General features: G+C 41.1%; 1 protein-coding gene across 13 annotated transcripts in view; it reads left to right on the plus strand.

The window, feature by feature from the left end:
* The window catches only part of LOC134224785 (amyloid-beta-like protein), a 278,948-nt gene extending 264,241 nt beyond the window's left edge, over nucleotides 1-14,707 (plus strand). For 9 of the 13 annotated variants that reach the window (XM_062704358.1, XM_062704359.1, XM_062704350.1 and 6 more), the window contains 7 exons: nucleotides 2,562-2,980; nucleotides 3,021-3,194; nucleotides 3,396-3,545; nucleotides 3,605-4,338; nucleotides 4,398-4,545; nucleotides 11,227-11,403; nucleotides 11,474-14,707. In XM_062704358.1, coding sequence (XP_062560342.1) covers nucleotides 2,562-2,980; nucleotides 3,021-3,194; nucleotides 3,396-3,545; nucleotides 3,605-4,338; nucleotides 4,398-4,545; nucleotides 11,227-11,403; nucleotides 11,474-11,575 — 1,904 coding nt within the window. In that variant the 3' untranslated portion in view covers nucleotides 11,576-14,707. The remainder of the gene's footprint in view (nucleotides 1-2,561; nucleotides 2,981-3,020; nucleotides 3,195-3,395; nucleotides 3,546-3,604; nucleotides 4,339-4,397; nucleotides 4,546-11,226; nucleotides 11,404-11,473) is intronic. The other 4 variants (XM_062704361.1, XM_062704363.1, XM_062704360.1 and 1 more) reach the window with 3 other exon arrangements.
* Nucleotides 14,708-16,521: the final 1,814 nt, after the last annotated feature.

A 16,521-nucleotide genomic window follows, 5' to 3' on the forward strand; every position in this document is an offset into this window, starting at 1 on the left:
TGAAAATATGAGGACGTAAAGTGCGATATCAAACGACATTGAGCAATATATTTGTTAATGAACGCAGATATAAAATCGATATTTGAACTGTAGATAACATATACATCATCTAATTCTGACAATTATTTTTGATCTAAAGCTTTTTACAATGCTGGATTTTTTATGACCATGTAAAAAAATATTATTTTCAAATCTTAGAGAATTGATTGCCGAAATATTTTTTGAAGGGCCGAATTTGGTTAGTATAAAAAACTGCTTTCTCCTTTTTAGTAACTCATTACGAAACCTCAGTTTCGTTTTAAGTTGCTAGATATCATTTTATTCCAATTTAAATGAACATTAAAGCCAACAATCATAAAAAATATGTGCTCTCATTATCACCATGGTTTCTCCACCACCCAACAGTGTGAACAAGAAGCTCATTGCCATCACCATAATCTCTACTCGCTCATACTCAATTGGCAGAACTTCCAACCACACTTCACTCTCAGTCAGTGCCGCTGAAGTGAAGTGCTGGGACAACTGTGAATGAACCCACCATCGATTTACACCCAGCCAGCCAGAGTACGAGTAGGTATAAGGTGCCTAACTGCAGAGCATGGCCTGAACCTACGTTCGCGGCGGTCGTAAAAAAGTTATCAACGCTTTGGCCCACACAAAAGGAAGTCTGCTATGCAGTTTCCGAGAGCGTAGAAGGCGATAATAACAAATGGCTTTCCGTTGCAATGACTTCCACTCCTCCCACCTGACTGCCTAACCGTCCCGCACTCCACTGACTGCACTGATTGTGGTTTGCCAAAATTTCCACAAAGCTTCCATTGCTCGATGGATCGTGGTGTTTGTTTGGAGGATTTTTTTTCATCTGTTGTTCAACATCGTGTTGTTGTTCAGGCGACCGATAAACATGTTCCTTCTTCCGTTCCGTGTGGCAATTTTGGTAACCGCGCTGTCGCTAATAAAATCGAAGCCCGACCTAGAATCGAAACGGTTCCAGGATACTGCGAGTCAGATGTTCACAAATCTGCGTTTAGGGAAATTTGTTCTGGAGAACGGACTACAATGTTAAAATTGTAGTCCGTTCGCCAAGACGATAAAAAAATAAAATATCTCTTGAACGATATTGATGTACAATGAAATTTGATTAAATTTCGGAACGACGCATCTTAAAACTTTTTTATTGTGAAAACTGTTCCCATTTCCATCTCACTGTCAAAAATGCATCTCATCTCAATACAAAGAAGTAAATTTCGTCGGTTCTTTTTACGGACATGTCACTGCTGAAAAAATACAAAAATAAGAAACAATCTTTATTTTTAACTGGATGCATATGGGAGATGAGTTGAAGAACAGAAACAGTTACCATATAATCATAAAACATTTTGATTGCAGCAATTTAACAAGCACTACTTAATTATTTATGATTGTTCTCCAAGTAGAGTACTTTCAACCGTTACCAAAAATAATTAAAATGATGTGATGAAACTTTGTTGATACTATGACTAGTTCTAAAAGAGATTTATGCGTCTATTATGATTAAATTTGCCAAAACGTAATTCACAAAGAACGAATTTACTATTTAATATAATTTACTTTGGGAATCATAATCAAGAGAACGTGCAATGTTTGGCTATAAACATCTTTTTGATTTAACAGAGATTGTTGATTTTAACGACACTATGATAAGCCTTCATTTAGTTCAAACCATAAAAGTAGTCGCATGGGATACGTACCTATAGGTTAACGATGGTATTTTGGACATCTGAATATATTTTGGACTTTTGGCTATATTTTCTTTAATTTGTTACATAAACATGGTAAGAAATGTGATTATGAAAGAGGCTGAACAGACACATGGTTACTATTTATTTGAAGAAGTCTAAGTAGAAAAACACGCAAAATATAGCCAAAAGTCCAAAATATATCCAGATGCCCAAAATACATCATTTACCCTAAACAATACATTCGAAATTTTAGTAGAAGCAAAAGGCGATTGGAAGATTGGGGAATACTGCTATATTGCGTCGTCGATGTTTCATAAAAAAAAAACGTCGCTTCTGTCCCGGTGATTCAAGCCCAGAAGTTAGCCATTGAATGCTGCGGCGACGTTCTCACTTGGGTAGCTTTTACATTGGGTGGGTATTTTGCAGTAACGGTTCGCCGTTCCGCAATGAAGAAAAAGCAACGGTTCAGATCGCGGGACTCGGCTGGGCTGACGATAACGATTAATGTCCTTGACATTTTTATTGAGGTCATTATTGAGTTCGTTCCCCATTGAGACATTCCACGGGCAGCATGAGGAAGCAATAAAGCGGTCATGAAGGGGCATGTATTGTTGAAAGTTCCGGAGTCGTTGTGGGTAAATTTGCAGGCTGCCATTGGCAGCGAGTATATTTAGAAAAGATTGATGTTGTGGCATTGTAAGTCTATAATGCAGGAAACATGCAAACGCACAAAAGTAAACGAGAAATTGATTATTGCGAAACATTGTATCGTTTAATGTCGTCCGACCATTTCCATCGTAATCTTCCTAATGAGTTTTTTTATTTTCGATCTCATTACAGTTCCAATGAAAGTGAAAAAGACCGATTTACCGGTGCTGCCCCAGGAAAGTGAAGTGCTACCAGCATTGGACGACGCCGACGCAGACAACTCCGAAGATGACGACGACGAGGACGACATCGATGATGACGAAGACGAGGACATGCTAGGAGATGAGCCAATCGAAAGCGACGATGATGAGTATGACTCCGAGGAGGATTTCGACGCCGACAAGGAACCTGATACCGGATCGGCAGCCTGGGATAGCTTCAGCACACCCATGCCGCTGTTCGCCAAAGACAAGAAGGACACCTACACAACGACTGCTTCGAGCACCACCGAGAAGCAAACCGAAATTCCAACAACTCCAATAACCGCCATTCCGACCCCGGATCCATACTTCACCCATTTCGATCCACGCTACGAGCACCAGAGCTTCAAGGTTTGTAGGATTAGTTCGTTCTAATATATACTGTTCGTAGAGTTTGCACGCTGAATTTCAGGAAGCGCAACAACGGCTTGAGGAAAGCCACCGCGAGAAGGTGACCCGAGTGATGAAAGATTGGTCCGACCTCGAAGAGAAGTACCAGGACATGCGGCTCGCCGACCCCAAAACTGCCCAGACCTTCAAGCAGCGAATGACCGCGCGGTTCCAGGTAACTAAAGACCTTCATTCTGATGCAAAATCATGTCATAGATTTTCCAAAACCTTACACCCGTCCGTAGTTGAAATTTATCCCTAAGTAGTTGAATGCACTAGTTTGTAGCAACCGGAATGATAGAAATAGTTACTTGAAAACATTGACATGAGTTTCAACAGTTGTAATGAACGTCCGAATGTATTTGTAACCTTTTAGACTTCTGTGCAGGCACTGGAAGAGGAAGGCAACTCCGAGAAGCATCAACTGGCAGCGATGCATCAACAGCGAGTTCTAGCCCATATCAATCAGCGCAAGCGGGAAGCGATGACGTGCTACACCCAGGCTCTCACCGAACAGCCACCGAATGTAAAACCTTCTCTCAACCTAAATGTTATCGTTTCTTATTTAACATTTCAATCTTCTAGTCTCATCGTGTCGAAAAATGTCTGCAGAAGCTCTTGCGTGCCCTTCACAAGGATCGGGCTCATGCTTTGTCTCACTACCGTCATCTGTTGGGCTCCGGAGGGGCTGGTGGACTGGAAGCAGCAGCCTCTGAACGACCGCGAACTCTCGAGCGTCTCGTTGACATTGATCGTGCCGTCAACCAATCCATGTCGATGCTGAAGCGTTATCCGGAACTTTCCAACAAACTGTCGCAACTTATGGATGATTACATCCAAGCGCTACGCTCCAAAGATGAAACTCCCGGATCTATGCTGGCTATGACAGAGGATGCCGAATCAGCCATCCTGGACAAGTACCGCATGGAGATCGAACGCAAAGTCAGCGAGAAAGAACGCCAACGGCTAGCTGAAAAGCAACGTAAGGAGCAGCGTGCACAAGAACGAGAGAAGATTCGCGAAGAAAAATTGCGCTTGGAGGCCAAGAAAATGGAAGCTGCCTACAAACAGCAACAGCAGCAAATCCAGCAGCAGCAACCCCCTCCACAGCAGCAACAACAACAACAGCAGCAGCAGCAACAACAGCTTCAGCAACCAATTCCACAGCAGCCGCAACAGCAACTGCCACCACAACAGCAACCGCAAGTGCAAACGCAGATCCCAGTATCCGAACAGCCACAAACCCAAAAGCAAACCGAATTGGAAACTGTCAAAGACACGGAAGCTACCAGGGACTACACCGAGGAGGCTACTATCTCGTACGTACAATGCGATCAGTACCAATGAATAATAATTAAAGGAGAGTTCGTATTTTCAGTAACAGTCCACAGTCCACCGCTCTACCGACGGTCGATGATGAGGCAGTGCAGCGTGCCGTCGAGGAAGTAGCTGCCGCGGTTGCGCACCAAGAGGCGGAACCCAGGATGCAGCACATACTGGCCCACGATAATGGGCACAGCGAACCGGTGAGTAAAATTTGCAAGCTTCGCACTATGAGGATTATAGAGGAACGGTTCGGCACTTCATCACATAGCTCCTACAAGAAGCAAACTAGAAGCGACTAGATTGGTGCTGTATTTCTTTGTTTTGCGATGAGATGAATATATGTTCAGTGAGATGGAAAACGGAACAGTTCCCCTATAATGTAAAAATTTGGAGCCAGCTTTCGATCCTTGTAATTTTAACACAATGTGACTCTGTGATATCGCTATTCATTTAGTTCTTATCGCCGATCTCTGTTGTTCATGTTTCGGACAAAGTATGTTTCCCGAAATAACGACGTTCTAGATGACCCTGTGTCCTGTGAATAAAAAAACGTTTATAGCGGAAGTAAACTCTATAACGAGTTACCTCTGGAGTGTAGATCATCTACAAGTCTTATGTGTTTCAAGCTGCAATTAAGAAAACTGTTAAATACAACCATCCAAAAATACATTTATTAGTACAGTTGCTCATGGTAAATTATAAATAAAGTGCCACCTTACGGCCATTCACTTGTTCTGCATATGTTCTTTTTTAGTCATCAGCCCTGCTTTTCCCTAAGTTTGGTGTTTTAAGATGAAAAAAACCATAAATAAAAAAAATCCTCCCTTAGTCGCAGCCGAAGCCCACAACCGCTCGCCTCCCACAGCTCGTCATGAATAGTTCTCTTTTAGTTAAGACACAGAGAAACAGACGTCTTACTTAGAACAAAATGCAATCAATATCATCGTCACGGAAACATTGCTGCCCAATGCTAAAATCACTGTGTGTGGCCAAGCGGCAACCAGATGGCGGTAGTGCGCAAACGTTAAACACAAGCAAATTCGATGGAAGCGCCATCGGTGGCCGATTGACCACCTACAAAAAATAAATCAACCGTTAAAAAGGTGAACGATGTAACATGTGTTGAGTGAGACGTCTGTTTCTCTATGGTTAAGATAAATTAGCGCAAATGTAAAGTGATAGAAAATATTTATAATTTTCAAAGAGATACATATCTCACTAGACGAAAGAAAGAAGATAAGAAGAGGCGGTTTTATACGTTTGGGAGAAGTAATTATAAAGAACTCCACTTCCAGTGACTTTTGCCTGCTCCAAATATTAAACAAAAATATATATAAATGATATACGACATAGTTTTTTTTGGTTTATGGCTTGTGGGATGGTAAGTCCAATTCTCAGACCCGCCTAGGATATTTTCGGGTGGGAAACATTCTCGGCTCCCCCGAGCATAGTGTATCCATTGTACTTTAAATAATAAAATAAATAAATAAATAAAAGCTTTAAAAAAATAACTGTGGAGATGCAAGTTAATAAGGCAGCTGAATATTTTTTCGCAATTTGTCAGAAAAAACATCTTCCATGGCAAACTTAACTATGTGTTTCGAAATTAAACTTCATTTCCAAAAAAAAGTGCTTTGATTGTGATATTTAGAGGTGTGTGCTTAAACTAAGTACCTGGTGGCACAAAACGGGGTAGTCCAAACGGTGATGATCTCGAGGAGGAACTAAATTAGCCGCAAAATTTGTCGTGGAATGACTTCGGAATTTTTACTGAGAATTAATTTTTACGATGCTCTAGATACCGACATTTTTTTGGCACGCCGCCGACATTTTTGCATCTGCGCGCCTTCTTAAAATTTGTCACGCCGCCGATCTATAATTTTCCACGCCGATTCAAAGAAGTCCGCAGAATTTTCAGTGGAAATTCCAAAGGTTCAGTGGAACTTCCGTAGAATTTTCTGATTGATCCCTACAACATCACGTAGCAACTCCCGAGAATGTTTCGAATGGTTTGATTTTTTTTCGAAAAATCATTGATTTTTCTTAAAAATTCCAAGCAATTTCTTGTTGAAATTTTGAAAAAAAAACTCTCCGTAAGAACTGAAATCCAGAGAACTTTTCGTTGAAATGGAATGTTTGCACGGAAAAAAAGTCGTTCGGCAGAAAGTCTTTTCGCCAAAAACCACAAGGCCAAAAGTTGTTTGACCGGATATGTCGATTGACCGAATAAACCATGTAGTAGAAGACTAAATATCTAGCCTAAAGTTATTTGGCCGTAAATGTCATTTGGTCGATCAGTTGCAAAACAACAGTTGACCGAATAGCTAAATTGGCCGAATATGCCCTTTGGCCGAAATGGTCATTGTTCAGAAAGCGCAGCCAAACTCCATTAAGCCGAGCAACGTTTATCTGAAACTATTATCAGGTCGAAAATGGTTTGACCGAAAATGTAGTTTGTGTATGACCCGTTGGGCCAAACGACCATTTCGGCCAAACGACATTCTCGGACTGATGATATTTTCGGCGAAACGACCATATCGGTCAAACGACCTGTTGAGAAAAACGACTTTTTCGGCCAAATTACCAATTCGGCCGTATTTTGCTTATCAGCCAATGGAATTTCCAAAGAATGTCTTAAGGACAATATAAATACTAGTCGTTAGATAACTGCAAAATGTGTCGAATGTCCTTTGATAACTGCAATGCGTTCTAGACGTCAAACGGTTGTCAGTCGACGTCAGATAAAACAGAAGTGTACCAGATTGTGCTGCATTACGCTATCATCGACTTTGACATCGTTTTCAAGTTCAGCAAAACTGTTGCAACTATCGATTTGCAGTTAAAAAGCATTGCAGTTATATGACTTTTTTTCCTGTTATATGACTTTCAGTTATCGAACGTCTACTGTGCAAATAATTTCTCGTAGAAATCCAAATTCTTTGAAAATTCCGAGCATTTCGTTGTTGCAATCCAAAGATGTTTTTTATTGAAATCTATATTTTGAACAATCTTCCGCGGAAATTCTTAAGAACTTTACGTTGAAATTCCAGAGAATTTCTCTTATTTTTCCCTTGAAATCTTCTCAGAGTCTCCCGCAGATATTCTGAAGAATTTCCTGTTTCAACGTTTGCCATGACAAGTCGTCCTTATTATTCCAGACTGAGAATGCTAACGTTATAATACTTATTCTACCAGCCGTATTTTTCTACAATTAAGAAGAATTTTTTGTATTGATTTTCTCACCGAAGAATAGACTACCGTGCAATTTTGTCAAAGTACCAAAACAAATGCTCACACGTCCAATTGTATAGAAATTAGCGAGAGCACGATCCAAAACATCATTCTTGCACCTTTTCTCACACCCCAAACAGATCTTTCTTGAAGTGGAGACATGGAGAAACTGGTGGGCTTCTTGTAAGGAGGCTTCCGAGCCTCTTGAAAGGAGGCTTCCGAGCCTCTTGAAAGGAGGCTTCCGAGCCTCTTGAAAGGAGGCTTCCGAGCCTCTTGAAAGGAGGCTTCCGAGCCTCTTGAAAGGAGGCTTCTGAGCCTCTTGAAAGGATGCTTCCGGAGCCTCTTGAAAGAAGGCTTCTGAGCCTATTGAAAGGAGGCTTCCTGAGCCTCTTGAAAGGAGGCTTCTGAGCTCTTGAAAGGAGGCTTCTGAGCCTCTTGAAAGGAGGCTCTGAGCCTCTTGAAAGGAGGCTTCTGAGCCTCTTGAAAGGAGGCTTCTGAGCCTCTTGAAAGGAGGCTTCCAGCCTCTTGAAAGGAGGCTTCTGAGCCTCTTGAAAGGAGGCTTCCTGAGCCTCTTGAAAGGAGGCTTCTGAGCCTCTTGAAAGGAGGCTTCTGAGCCTCTTGAAGGGAGGCTTCCGAGCCTCTTGGAAGGAGACTTCTGAGCATCTTGAAAGGATGCTTCCGAGCCTCTTGAAAGAAGGCTTCCGAGCCTTTTGAAATACAGCTTCCGAGTCTCTTGAAAGGAGGCTTCGGAGCCTTTTGGAAGGAGACTTCGGAGCCTCTTGAAAGGAGGCTTCTGAGCCTCTTGAAAGGAGGCTCTGAGCCTCTTGAAAGGAGGCTTCTGAGCCTCTTGAAAGGAGGCTCTGAGCCTCTTGAAAGGAGGCTTCTGAGCCTCTTGAAAGGAGGCTTCTGAGCCTCTTGAAAGGAGGCTTCCTGAGCCTCTTGAAAGGAGGCTTCTGAGCCTCTTGAAAGGAGGCTCTGAGCTCTTGAAAGGAGGCTTCCTGAGCCTCTTGAAAGGAGGCTTCTGAGCCTCTTGAAAGGAGGCTTCTGAGCCTCTTGAAAGGAGGCTCTGAGCCTCTTGAAAGGAGGCTTCTGAGCCTCTTGAAAGGAGGCTCTGAGCCTCTTGAAAGGAGGCTTCTGAGCCTCTTGAAAGGAGGCCTGAGCCTCTTGAAAGGAGGCTTCTGAGCCTCTTGAAAGGAGGCTTCCGAGCCACTTGAAAGGAGGCTTCCGAGCCTCTTGAAGGGAGGCTTCTGAGCCTCTTGGAAGGAGGCTTCTGAGCCTCTTGAAAGGAGGCTTCCGAGCCTCTTGAAAGGAGGCTTCCGAGCCTCTTGAAAGGAGGCCTTTGAGCCTCTTGGAAGGAGGCTTCTGAGCCTCTTGAAAGCAGGCTTCTGAGCCTCTTGAAAGGAGGCTTCCTGAGCCTCTTGAAAGGAGGCTTCTGAGCCTCTTGAAAGGAGGCTCTGAGCTCTTGAAAGGAGGCTTCTGAGCCTCTTGAAAGGAGGCTTCTGAGCCTCTTGAAAGGAGGCTTCTGAGCCTCTTGAAAGGAGGCTTCTGAGCCTCTTGAAAGGAGGCTCTGAGCCTCTTGAAAGGAGGCTCTGAGCCTCTTGAAAGGAGGCTTCTGAGCCTCTTGAAAGGAGGCTCTGAGCTCTTGAAAGGAGGCTTCTGAGCCTCTTGAAAGGAGGCTCTGAGCCTCTTGAAAGGAGGCTTCTGAGCCTCTTGAAAGGAGGCTTCTGAGCCTCTTGAAAGGAGGCTTCTGAGCCTCTTGAAAGGAGGCTTCTGAGCCTCTTGAAAGGAGGCCTGAGCCTCTTGAAAGGAGGCTTCTGAGCCTCTTGAAAGGAGGCTTCTGAGCCTCTTGAAAGGAGGCTTCTGAGCTCTTGAAAGGAGGCTTCTGAGCCTCTTGAAAGGAGGCTTCTGAGCCTCTTGAAAGGAGGCTTCTGAGCCTCTTGAAAGGAGGCTTCTGAGCCTCTTGAAAGGAGGCTTCCTGAGCCTCTTGAAAGGAGGCTCTGAGCCTCTTGAAAGGAGGCTCTGAGCCTCTTGAAAGGAGGCTCTGAGCCTCTTGAAAGGAGGCTTGAGCTCTTGAAAGGAGGCTTCTGAGCCTCTTGAAAGGAGGCTTCTGAGCCTCTTGAAAGGAGGCTCTGAGCCTCTTGAAAGGAGGCTTCTGAGCCTCTTGAAAGGAGGCTTCTGAGCCTCTTGAAAGGAGGCTCTGAGCCTCTTGAAAGGAGGCTTCTGAGCCTCTTGAAAGGAGGCTTCTGAGCCTCTTGAAAGGAGGCTTCTGAGCCTCTTGAAAGGAGGCTTCTGAGCCTCTTGAAAGGAGGCTTCTGAGCCTCTTGAAAGGAGGCTTCTGAGCCTCTTGAAAGGAGGCCTGAGCCTCTTGAAAGGAGGCTTCTGAGCCTCTTGAAAGGAGGCTTCTGAGCCTCTTGAAAGGAGGCTTCTGAGCCTCTTGAAAGGAGGCTTCTGAGCCTCTTGAAAGGAGGCTTCTGAGCCTCTTGAAAGGAGGCTCTGAGCCTCTTGAAAGGAGGCTCTGAGCCTCTTGAAAGGAGGCCTGAGCCTCTTGAAAGGAGGCTTCCTGAGCCTCTTGAAAGGAGGCTTCCTGCGCCTCTTTAAAGAACGCTTTCTGAGCCTCTTGAAAGGAGGCTTCCGAGCCTCTTGAAAGGAGGCTTCCGAGCCTCTTGAAAGGAGGCTTCCGAGCCTCTTGAAAGGAGGCTTCCGAGCCTCTTGAAAGGAGGCTTCCGAGCCTCTTGAAAGGAGGCTTACACAATTATCAAAACTTCATCAATAAGAGTTGGAATTGTAATACATCAGCCATTAAGCATTTTTATCCGCATTTTTCCCTTCGCTAGTCCCAGGGTTTAAATTCACTGCTCTAAAAAATCCTCCAAGAATTTCACTGAGTTTTTTTTTTAAGTTTTTCTATAAATTCCTTGAAATATTTCTTCCGGTATTCCTCATCGGAAAACTCCTCCAGAAATTATTCTATGATTTTTTTTTCTATAATTCCTCTGGGAGCTCCAATTCCATTCCTACAAAATTCTCACAGATAAAAAAACACCCGGACGAATTGTTTAATTTTTATCAATAACTTATTAACTTATTCAAATTTAAGAATATCAAGAGGAATTTGTAAAGGTTTCCCGCATGTTTAAATTTGTAGAAGACGGCCACTTTCTAAGTATGACGAATTTCAAAATATTTCATTCAACGGGTTATTCAGTTTTGATGTTGCAACCAACATGAACACCCAGCACAAACCCCTTAATTTATTTGTAAGTTGCTGCTCTCACGTTTTGAGTTCTACAATATTAATTTGTGCAACTAATCGCAAAAAACGAGTTTTGCAACGAGTTGCACACGCTATGTTTTACAATGACGAAAAATGGGCTTTTTATATGATAAATCTGTACCAAAATTGTACAGTCTAATTTACTCCACATGGTCATTCTTGCCAATACATTATATCGCTGCAGAGAACAATCAGATTCCATGAAAACGTGCCACATTGCATAGCTTGACAAGTCATGAAACGATGGATGAACTTGCCTTTGGAAAATTTTGATGTTATGTCTATCAAACTATTTCACTTATTAAAAATTACATTTAAAGGACTTAAGCGCTTATTCAGTTGTTATTTCTTCTAACAAAACGTACTTTCATTTCAGACCTACTCGGTACGGCGGGAGATCTACGGCCCCAACGGACGTGAGAATCGGAACGTATACTTCACTCTGATGTTCGCCGGAGTGGCCCTAATGGGCGCCGTGTTTGTGGGTGTTGCCGTCGCCAAGTGGAAGGCTTCGAGATCACCTCATGCTCAAGGATTCGTCGAGGTTGATCAGGTTAGTACAAGCATGGACGGCGAAAAGAGAAGAAATTGCGTTAACTATGTCGTTTGCTTACCACCCACAGGCCGTCGGGCAGCCCATCACGCCGGAAGAGCGGCACGTGGCCAATATGCAGATCAACGGGTACGAGAACCCAACCTACAAGTACTTTGAAGTGAAGGAATAATTTGTGAATAGTGCTGTATGACCGTAGATCAGGGGCACTTATTTGATAAGAAATGATATTGTGTGAAATCGTTTTCAACGGACAACGGTTGAATACTCGCTGTGAACGTTGACAAAAAATGGGGAATCTGTTCTGAAAGGGAAATAGATTTTTCATAATATTATGTTTGATCTCAGTTCGAAGACGCTGCTAAGAGGGAAACACGATTTCCTCAATAGGAAGGAACAACTAACAACTTGTTGATTTGTGACTATGACGCAAAACATAAGCAAAGTTAAGTAAGATTACGTAAGATCAGTATTTTGCTTTAGAAAGTATGGACTTTATTTTGTATGAAGGAAAGTACTAAACTATCGTTAAATAGTGTGATTGTAATTGTATATTTGCCCAATAGATACTAATTTGTAAGAACATATAACGGGAGAAGCAGATTGATTATAGTCATCAGAAAGGAGGATGCCGTCGTTACCAGAAAAAAATATATAACCACATCATCACAAGTCTGGGCGATTCTTTCAACTAATAACACTCACCAATACACATATAGAAGTGACAGGCTACACACTTTTTGTTCTGGCACATCCCTCTGCATCGTAGCTGCGTATGAGGGTTCAAAAATGGACAGCTTTCTCTGCGAACTATTAGAATACTGCTAAGAACCCTTCTTCATCCCTCACATATAGTTAGATAGCTAAGTAGCTAATTAGTTATTATTACAAAGAAAACGTGACAAAACAAAAAAAGAACAAAAACAATAATTGTAAGTAACATAGCTTTTTTGATCAGTGAACCGGAAAAATGGTAATAGAAAAAAAAACTATCAAAATATATATATTTTTTGTAACAAGCCTGCTATACGCTTTGAAATTTCATATTTATATAATCTTAACAATAATAAAGGGTAAACTATATATTTACAACAACAATAAGACACTCACTATCACATGCTTCAAGGCGAACAATAATTTCGAGGCTTTTGGGTTTGATTTTCCTTCAACAGTTGAGAATTCACTTTAACCCAGCAGAATGCTAGGCAGCAGAATAGTAACAAAACAAACCACACTCAAAACACTATAGATGTCGTCCTCGTTGTGTAGACACAAAGTGTGTAACATTCCAACATCGTAGCCCAATGAGATGTGTGTACCAATTACAGAGCTTCTTCCGAGAAACAAAGTAGCGAGCAGTAGAAACTTTTGATCAACATATTACAAAACCACAGCAGAACCACACAAAAGCAAACCAACATCAATCATGCAGAGTATCGCAAATGAATAATATGTGCATCCTGAAAATTCAAATTCGTCCATTTTTGTAGACTTTTGCGAGCGCGTAATTAAATGTAAGAGAAACTATTGAGGGAAAAACCATGTTGCTCCCATTTTCAGCTGTAGAATCACCAAATTACTCATTCAGTGTTGCCAGAATTGCTTGTGATGAATTTAAAACGCTTGGCGCTCTATCTATTGTTTCAGTGCGCTTTTCTGTACGCGGAAAAGAAACTCACATACACACCACAGAATGGTAGAATTTGTTTTACGGTAATCACAAATTCAACCAGAACAATTCCGTAAACTCGAACCGGTTATTTCTCGTATTAATCTTCACACGCTGATTGGGAAAAACATAAAATCTATGTAAAAAATGAATTTGATATTAATAGAACACTAAAATTAACAATAATGACTAAAAGTATTTAAAAAGGCAGAATAAAGTAGATTATATATCATGTATAAGTATGTAACAAGGATATTTATACACACGTATAAATGTAACAATGTAAACATTTACAGAATAGTTTTATTAGGAACTACCAAATGCGTCACTTGGTTTAACTCAACAAGTCAACATTATTGTTTTATTCAAATTTAAGTTAATTTATAAGTTATTATAATACTCTTCTTGAAGTTATGATAAAAGAAAACATCTAGTCTCAACTAAAATGTTGATTAAGCATAAACTAAACCAATACACGGCATAATAAAAACGTGCAGGACGGTAACTCAAACACTCTTGAACTTTGATACCGAGCAAAAGCAAGTTTATCACAAAAAGCGCTTAGTTTGACACGATTGCTATCCACTAAACTACTCAAGTAAAAGCAACAATTATATCAGCAAAGTACACGCTAAATCAAAATGTAACCGCTCGTTTCTTCATCAGTTCGTTTTCCAAACAAGAATATTACTCAAAACTATTATATATGAACAACTTTTTTAAGAAATAAAACAAGATAAAAGACACTAAATGATACAAGACGTAAAATTGAGGAAACCAAAACATAGCTGTCAGAATGAGAAGAATGAATACAACACACATGCATTGGCGGAAACAAAATTCAATCCAGATTTAATAAACTGTTTTATGTGCGAAATTTAGAAAGAGGCCAATTGAGAGCAACTAAAGCAGAACACAATCCATTGTTACTCGTACGTGTAATAATTGATTACCACTTAGATGAATACGTCCCATTTTCATTGCAAAACAAGAGACCAGTATCACACATATTCAAACTAAAGAGCGACAAGTGAGTCGGCAACAAATCAGAACGCCAGACATTCAATACCGCAAAAAAAAAAGTTCTGTGAATTTGAATTCTGTTTCCACTAACCGAATCTAACTCTATCAGCAAACTGCACAATAATTTTTACACTCTTTGATTTACGGTTGAAGAATGTTCCGCAGATCGCTCCGAAGCCGATGCATGCGATTTGCATTTTCGATCTCTAAATTGAGCACACACATGCAACTAACACAACTTTGTATCGTTGATGGACATTTCCCTGCGTTTTGTTCGATCGCCATCATTGGCCGATCGTTTCCTATCTTTGCAAATCGACCGTTACGCAACTAAGCCGTGAGCATTTAGGTGAAGATCGAGCGCAGACTCACATCTAAAACCAATGAATTGTTTCTATCTATAAGATCAAGCAAACCGGAGAAGAAAGAAAAAAATCGTCCCACAATATCTGTTTGTAGAATGAAATATAAAGTCGGGAGGATGGAGCACGAAAAGAGGAAAATGTGAAAGGGTGAAGATTCAGAGAAAGGAGTTTGGATGAGTTAAAGATGCTCTGGAATCCAGCAAAACTAATAATTTGAAGGAGGATAATAAAATATGAGATAACAATAGTTCGATGTGTTATATGTTTGAATGATGACATTTAATTCTTCTTCAAAGTATTTGCGATTTTTCGTTTGTAGGTTCTTTGAACTCAAATTTTAGGTTGACTTCTTTCAGACCAATCGAAGTTAATTGCCTATTTTTCGGATACATACTGACCACCCGGATCAGAAAATAATTTACTGTTTTAAAACTCGACTTGTGCATATGTAGAATTTAGTTCGGAAAATTTATTGGAGTAAAGTTGAGTAAATTGTGGAAAACTAAAATTAATATTTGTATGAAAATTTCGCATGGGCAATTCAAAACACGCATTTTCGCCAACTATGCAGACCAACGTCTGTCGGATAAACCCGTAGAAGTTAATTTCCAATCCGGGTGGTTAACACCCGGACAATAGGCAATTAACTTTGACTGAACTGAACTTCAGTGGCGATCTGATTGAACTGATTCAGTGGGTTGGGATCAGACGACCAATTGGCACAACCTCACGCAACCTCTACTTGATCGAGTGCAGTTGCTTATAAAGTATTGTGTGAATGACAGACAATAACTTATTACATAAAAATTTACCAACATACAAAAATAAACAATTACCAGCACATTCAACAAATTAAAATAACAAACGGTCCCTATTAGTGCCCTGAGAGAATCGCCAATATTGTGCCCGGGATACGGGAAACACGGGATTTGATGAGGTTTCGTTGTAGATTTTGGTCCATCAGTCAATTCCGCAAATAGATGTTTAATTTGCGTTTTTCGCTCTTTATCAACAGCAATCAGGTTGCTGTATTCATAGCCTGATTTTTGTCTAGGATTACGATCCTATTTGAATTGTGTTGTGCCATGTAGCACCAGCTATATAGAGTCTGTGTCTGGGAATCGTTTCAATTTACAATTTTATTGGCTAACTTCAGGCCCAAGCACAGAACATTCAGAAATGGTACGTATACAATTCCATTCAAGCACTCATGTAGGATGCAACGTTTGCAATGTACATACTAGGGGGCAATCAATTCTAAATATTCAACAATATCCAAAAATGTTAACAAATAGTAACGTAAAAGTAGTCGTATGGTAAATTGACCGAAAGACCTGGTTAGGGAAGCATGAAACACAACGCCACCCAATCAATATGGTTCACCTCGTTGTAGGTAACACATGATTTCTGTCTTTTTTAAATTACATTACATAGTTGCTACTCCGTGTTTGATCAGAACAATCGCAATTGCACAAGGAGCCAATGGATGGAAGCATGGGATTGCTTTCCAACCACAATGTGCACAGTCCGAGAGCTGTAATATTTTTAAATGGTCGATAACGGTGCTGGCCACGATCTCACTGTCTCTCGGGAATGGAAAGGAATTGATGATGCCATCACTCGCCCACTACAAGCCGAGGACACCTCTGCACTCGCTACGAGTTCATGCGGAATTTGATTGGAATCTGAGGGGTTTTGTTCTATGGCAGAGGTACGCCTTGGTTCCTTCCTTAGCCGTGCGGTAAGATGCGCGGCTACAAAAGAAGACCATGCTGAAGGTGGCTGGGTTCGATTCTCGGTCCGGTCTTGGAAATTTTCGGGTTGATACGTGAGAAAAATAAACTCAGATTCGGCCCGCCAACTTTTCTAGCAGCTCTTTCTTTATTATTGATTATTAAATAACCTACGTTTTTTCCACATATTTTAATCAAAGCTTGAAACGAAAAAAATATTTTTAATAATTTGAAATGATTACATTGAGCGATCCCATAACATAAAAAGTTGACGTGTAACATCGCGTTTTTTAAAGATTGGCACGAGTAGTTTTCGTTCACGATGAAA

The sequence above is a fragment of the Armigeres subalbatus genome, chromosome 3 (genome assembly GCF_024139115.2).
Source record: "Armigeres subalbatus isolate Guangzhou_Male chromosome 3, GZ_Asu_2, whole genome shotgun sequence".
Classification (NCBI taxonomy): Eukaryota; Metazoa; Arthropoda; class Insecta; order Diptera; family Culicidae; genus Armigeres; species Armigeres subalbatus.